The sequence below is a fragment of the Adiantum capillus-veneris genome, chromosome 15 (assembly GCF_014529385.1).
Source record: "Adiantum capillus-veneris isolate H3 chromosome 15, ASM1452938v2, whole genome shotgun sequence".
In the NCBI taxonomy this organism is placed as follows: domain Eukaryota; kingdom Viridiplantae; phylum Streptophyta; class Polypodiopsida; order Polypodiales; family Pteridaceae; genus Adiantum; species Adiantum capillus-veneris.
The window spans coordinates 70,297,871-70,303,776 of NC_140945.1; the positions used below are offsets into that span (position 1 = coordinate 70,297,871).

The window sequence follows — 5,906 nt, forward strand, 5'->3', positions numbered from 1 at the left end:
AGGAGTTAGGTAGTAAATGTAGAGAATGCACCTGTGACCCCTCAAGACTATGTAACATCTAGCATCAATCGAAGGTGGGTGAAGGGATCCACGACTATGAAGTCCATGCACGATAATTCGCCAATTGCAGCCACACGTGTTGTGTCAAAAACTAAACCCGAACACGAAGTAAACCCCAAAGACCCGAGCAGTGCATGTTAACTCACAATATAAGCTCATAAAAACAAATAGGGGTACACAACGTGCTTGCAGGTCAGGCGGTTTGCCCATGTATCTCAAGACCAAGAGTAAAGTTGTAGGTTCAAATCTCGGGTTGTAGGGGTTGTGCCAAATTCTTCGTTCCGCCTTAATTTTTGCGTTGTCCGAGTTTACTACGCCTCAAGAGCTTGCCCGCGAACCCGGCCGGTTGATCCCCTCACTGCCCTTCATGAAATGCTCGGGGTCACCAAGGGGCCATGGGCCAGCCCCACTAACTTCGCGGTTTCGTGCTGATCCTGATTCCTGATAGAACTCATGACGTTACTGAATCTAATGAGTGTCAATAAGCACGTGCGTTCTGCGTTGCGCAATGACAACGCGTAGGTGTTAGTCCGACCAGGACCGAATCGTGTTTGATGACCATGTCAAAAGATGGGATCACGGGAAGACCCAAACTTTGCAGGAGCTTCGCCTTCGCTTCCAAAGTTCAAAGATCCTCCCACAGAAAGATTTAGGTCGGTAGAGTTGTGTGTGTGTGTGTGTGTGTGTGTGTCTCTCTGAGAGAGAGAGAGAGAGAGAGAGAGAGAGAGAGAGAGTTGCATTCTTCTGCAGCTCGCATGGGACGAGCTTGTATTGTTTTCTGCATCTTCTGCTTTCTGTGTTCTGGCATCCTGAGAGCTTCTGCCCAGCAAAGCTATGCTGGGGTCGGCGGAGATTGCAGCACCAGTACCTCGACTACCTCTGCCGACATTAATGTGGGTTACTCATGCTCTCAAGCCCTGCCCTCTTGCCAAACCTACTCGTACTACCGAACCCAACAGTCGCAATCACTGTCCGATGTCGCCTCCCTGTTTGCAACGAATACCTCAGCCCTTGCATCGGCGAATTCATTGTCGACTTCCTCGTCTCTCACCGCAAACCAGCCCCTCTTCATCCCCATTTCCTGTGCTTGCAACAGCCTGGGTTACTCTGTTATGGGCATACCCTACACTATTCAGCCGGATGATACCTTCTTCAAGATCGCAAATTCGACTTTTCAAGGCCTTACAACATGTACTGGTGTGGAAGATTCCAACCCAACAGTAAGTGCAAGTTCTCTCGTAATTGGGGCCTCCATCACGGTCCCCCTCAGATGCGCTTGCCCCTCTCAGTCGCAGCTTGGTCAAGGTATCAACCTTCTTATCACATACCCGATCGTGTCAGGAGACAGTGTCGATGTAATTAATTCAGGATTCCGGGCTAATCTTTCTTTGCTCCAAGGTGCAAATAGTCTGTCGCAAAATTCAATTATATATGCACAGAGCACTATTTTGATTCCTCTTGCAGAGAAGCCAGAAACCCCTCCCTCCATCGGAATAACGGTGCCTTCTACTCCATCGCCTGCACCACCCGCTGGCAAGAAATCCTCTCATGTTGGTATGTATGTTGGCATAGCAGTTGGAGCTTTCCTTGCAGGATTAATCATCATACTTGCAATTTGTTGCTTCAAGAGGAGAAGAAGACACAGGAGCAAAAGAGGACGGAATGCTAATACTTCCTCAGAAGCTGCATTAATGGAAGTATCCGATGCAAAGTCGTCAAGTTTCTTCAAGAAGCATGAGATCGACATCGATGAGATCAATTATAAGCTACCCTCATACTCAACACAGGACATTCTTGCAGCAACAAACAATTTTGATACATCCAACCATATTAAGGGCTCTGTTTATCGCGGCATACTAAAAGATCAGACTGTGGCTATCAAAAGGATAGATGGGAATGTCTCAAACAGGATTTCTATGTTCAAAAGCTTGCATCATTCGAATCTGGTTCCACTCGTCGGCATTTGCTTGGGCACACGGGAGTCTTTTTTGGTGTACCCTTATGTAGGGAAAGGGTCTTTGAAAGACTGGCTTCATGATTTTCCTCATGAGGAAACTAGAAGCCCGCCATCGCACCTTTCGTGGTATGCGCGCGTGCGAATTGCCGCTGATGTTGCGAATGCATTGGAATATCTACATGAGTACACAAAGCCGGGGTTTGTGCATAAGAACATTGCAAGCAGCAATATCCTTGTGGATGCAAACTTTAGGGGGAAGTTGTCCAACTTGGGTTTGGCCAAATCTACAGAGGATATGGAGGAGGGCGTAGCTTGGACGAGTCACATTGAGGGCAAGCAGGGATATCTAGCTCCAGAGTACATGAATGAGGGTATGCTTTCATCGAAAACAGATGTATTTGCTTTCGGGGTTGTGTTGTTAGAGATGCTTTCAGGGGAGGAACCCATCTTAAGGGATGAGGAAGGCATGCAGCTGCCAGGGAAGAGTGCATTCCTGTGGGAGTCGACAAACTCTGTGTTACAAGGTGACGATGTCGTTGCTCAAGAGAACCTGAAACATTGGGTGGATCCCACATTGAAAGGTCAGTATCCTCTGCATTGTGCCATGAAGATGTTATTGTTGGCAAGGCGGTGTGTTTCTCAAGATCCGGTGGCCCGACCAAGTGTCAGTTATATTGCATCAATTTTGATGGAAATCATGGAAGCGTCACAGAAATGGGAAAGTGAAGGTGCCCGTGATGGAGTTGTGGGAAGATGATGATGGGGGATGGAAAGGGGAAAATCCATGATAATGTGCAGCAGAGTTCTATGTGTAATACGCGGTAGTCAGCGCATGGCCAGGTCAGTGTGGATAACATGATAGTCCTTCACTCCAAGCAGAAAAAGTTTGTTGTATGTAAGAGGTGTGAGCTTCATATCTGTGGAAGCTCACCCTGCAATCTCTTGTCTTCTAGAGATTCATTGTTGTATTATCTTTGTGTACTCTTGCTATTATACCTTTTCATTTCATTTAAGATCACAAAAATTGATTAACTTTGACTAAACTCGGATTAATACTAAGCGGAATTCACGAGCTTGCATTAAATGCCCCTTTTTAACCCCTATATACAGGACCATTCTAAGTAAAATGTTTTTTTTTTCTCCTTTGCATAATCCCCCTTCCTTAGACTCACATGTTACTATACAATAACCTTCTATGATTCCCTTAGTGACCAAACTTGCAAAGAAGTGATTGTCGATTGTTTCTTGCTCAAGACCAAGTGGGTTATACTAACCTTGGTTGTTGCCCTCTTCATTGTTAAGGGTCATACATCGCCTCAAAAGTCAAAAGTGAAATATGGGTAGGAACTTTCCTATTGTAGGAGGGGTGATGTTACTAAAAACCACAATGTAAGCTCCTCAAGTTCTTGCATAGACCATCATGGTGTTGTAGGTTTGAATGGCTCCAATTGACCTTATTCTGAATAAGAGGATCAGCATACTTAGCATCAATACCAATGTTCACAAAAAATGCTAGGGTTTAGTGAATTTTTAACAATTTCAGCTAGATTTTGAGTTTGTTTTGAAATGAACCGGTAAATTTCACGAGTTTAAGTGTAAATATCGCTATTTAGACCTAAAAACTGGAAGAATTTAAGTGTACCCTTACTTTCTTTGGTGAGAAAAATGTTTTTGGCAACCCCTAGTAAGTGCACCTCACAAGTTACTAGGCCAAGGGGACATCAAGTTACTTCATAGTCAGCTAGGATTAGAGAACAGTCTCCTAGTTGTTTCATTAAAAGTATGCGCAAGTATCAAAAGTACTCACCAGGCTAGCACAAATATCAACTATAGCCTACCACAACAAGCACATAGAAACCAACTACCCCAACAAGAATCTAATACTAGTAACCTTAAGATACCCATAGGTCTCGAATCTAGTGCTAGAATCAATCACACCATCATGAAAATCTACAATTTTTCAACCGGGGCCATCTAAAACATTCATTAGAGCCAAAAAGGGCAGTGGAAGAAAGTGATTAAGTTGTTGATTTGACGAAACTTGGACGGTCCAAACAACTCCAAATATAGTAGTTAGGATTAAATCGTGAAGTATTTAGTCCATTTAAGGTGTATCTTCATTCATATCTCCATGCATGAAGTAGAAGTCACTTTTCTTGCTTTTCACTTTCAATTACTTTCACGGAAAATGTATGTTTTGAATCTTGAAACAACTATTGTGCGGATGTTCTTTATGCCTTACCCTTTTTTCTTAGAACCCTGTCATTCTTGCTCAAAGCAGCTTTACCATTCTTACTCAAAGATTCATTACTTTGCTTTTGTTTTGTTCTTTCAATGATAAAGCCTTTTCTTTCATACAATGAGTGCTTCAAATAACACCCCTGACAATTAATTTTGTATAAATATTAAGCTTAATCAAGAGTATGCAATCATAAAAAGTGTAAACCAAGGTCTCTCAAAGATATGGACGAAGCAAACAAGCTACGGAATGAGGGAAAGAAACATATTGATCCTTTTGAATATTTCAACCAAACTGTCTCCTTGCAACCTGACTCAAATTCCCATGGATGGAGGGTGATTGCCAAAGATTGAAGATTTATTGAGTTCAAGTTCACAATGTTTACACTCATTTTAAGTTTGCAAATTGAGTTAGTTATTTTCCATGTTCTATAAATATGTAATTTGTTGTGCTCTATCCATTTTGCAATTTCATGAATGCCATGAATCTTGGGTCTAATGGGCTAGAGAAGGACTATTTCATTAATTTGGAAAAATCAATTGGCCTTCAAGATCTTAATTCTCCCCTACCACATTCAAGGAGTTCCAAAGGCAAGCAACCAACCCCTAAGGGTTGTAAAGGCAATCAAATTTGAAAAGAGGGAAGCACAAGCAAGGAAAAGGAAGAGAAGACTAAGAGCACTCCAAGAAGAGGTCAAAGGAAGGGCTTGCCATATCATTCACCTTAAAGTTTAAACTTCAGAAACCTCATTCTGCAAAGAAAGAGAGAGACTTTTTGTCACCTTTCAAGTTTTGATCTCGTAGCACTTCAAAGTACAGAAGCCGCCTCGATACACTGAACCTCTATTACATTTGGCGATGGTCATGGCAATCGGCTTACCAGAGCGTTGAGTCATCAAGTGTGACCTCGATAGCTATAATCTAGAGAATCTCATCGCCAACCTGAAGAGCAGTGAGAAGAACAAGAGTTATATGAATGTGGGACCCATGTTGATGCGGATAGCTTACTAGGCTTTGGGCATGGTTGAAGATCTTCCGAAGGTTGAGTCTCAATGGGATCTTCTCCACAAGTCCAAGCATACCATCAAAGCCGCGGGAAGTGCTTCAGCCACCCCAACAAAGAAAAAGACACACGGCTCGAGTTCTTGAGCACCAAATACGAATAGTGAAGCAACTGAGTCAGATATTTATGTGGGGGGGGGGGGGGGGGGGGGGGTTAGTATGTATAAATGATATTTATTGCGTGCGTTCAAGGAATTTTTCTAAAACTTCTTATTACTGAATTTTGGACAAATAAAATACACCCTCTTCCTATTCAATCTGTGATTTTTTTTCCCAATTTCATTTTATGGTACCCTTCTGTATGTAAAAATGTGAGAAAAAATTAAATTAAATAACCCCTTCTACTGCACTCACGTGATAGTCACATAATTTTCAAGCGACACCCCCCCCCCCCCCCCCTGCCCCGAGATATTGAGCTCCACGGAGAGAAAAGAGAACCTCCCATCTAAGTACCAGTCAATAGAGAAAGAAGATGTAGAGATCCCTGTGATCAGGAAAAGGCCACAATAGGAGAAGCACATTTCCAAGTCACATGTCAGGACAAGGGCAAGGCCGGACTAGACAAGGGCAAGGCCGGGCTAGGCAGTGT

The 5,906-nt window shown here is 43.1% G+C and overlaps 1 protein-coding gene across 1 annotated transcript; it reads left to right on the forward strand.

The window, feature by feature from the left end:
* The first annotated feature begins 556 nt into the window (after nucleotides 1-556).
* Nucleotides 557-3,060, forward strand: LOC147440855 (protein LYK5-like). The gene is made up of 2 exons (XM_086482663.1): nucleotides 557-713; nucleotides 811-3,060. Exon 2 carries the CDS (start codon nucleotides 816-818, stop codon nucleotides 2,772-2,774), a length of 1,959 nt encoding a protein of 652 aa, XP_086338789.1. The 5' UTR covers nucleotides 557-713; nucleotides 811-815; the 3' UTR covers nucleotides 2,775-3,060.
* Nucleotides 3,061-5,906: the final 2,846 nt, after the last annotated feature.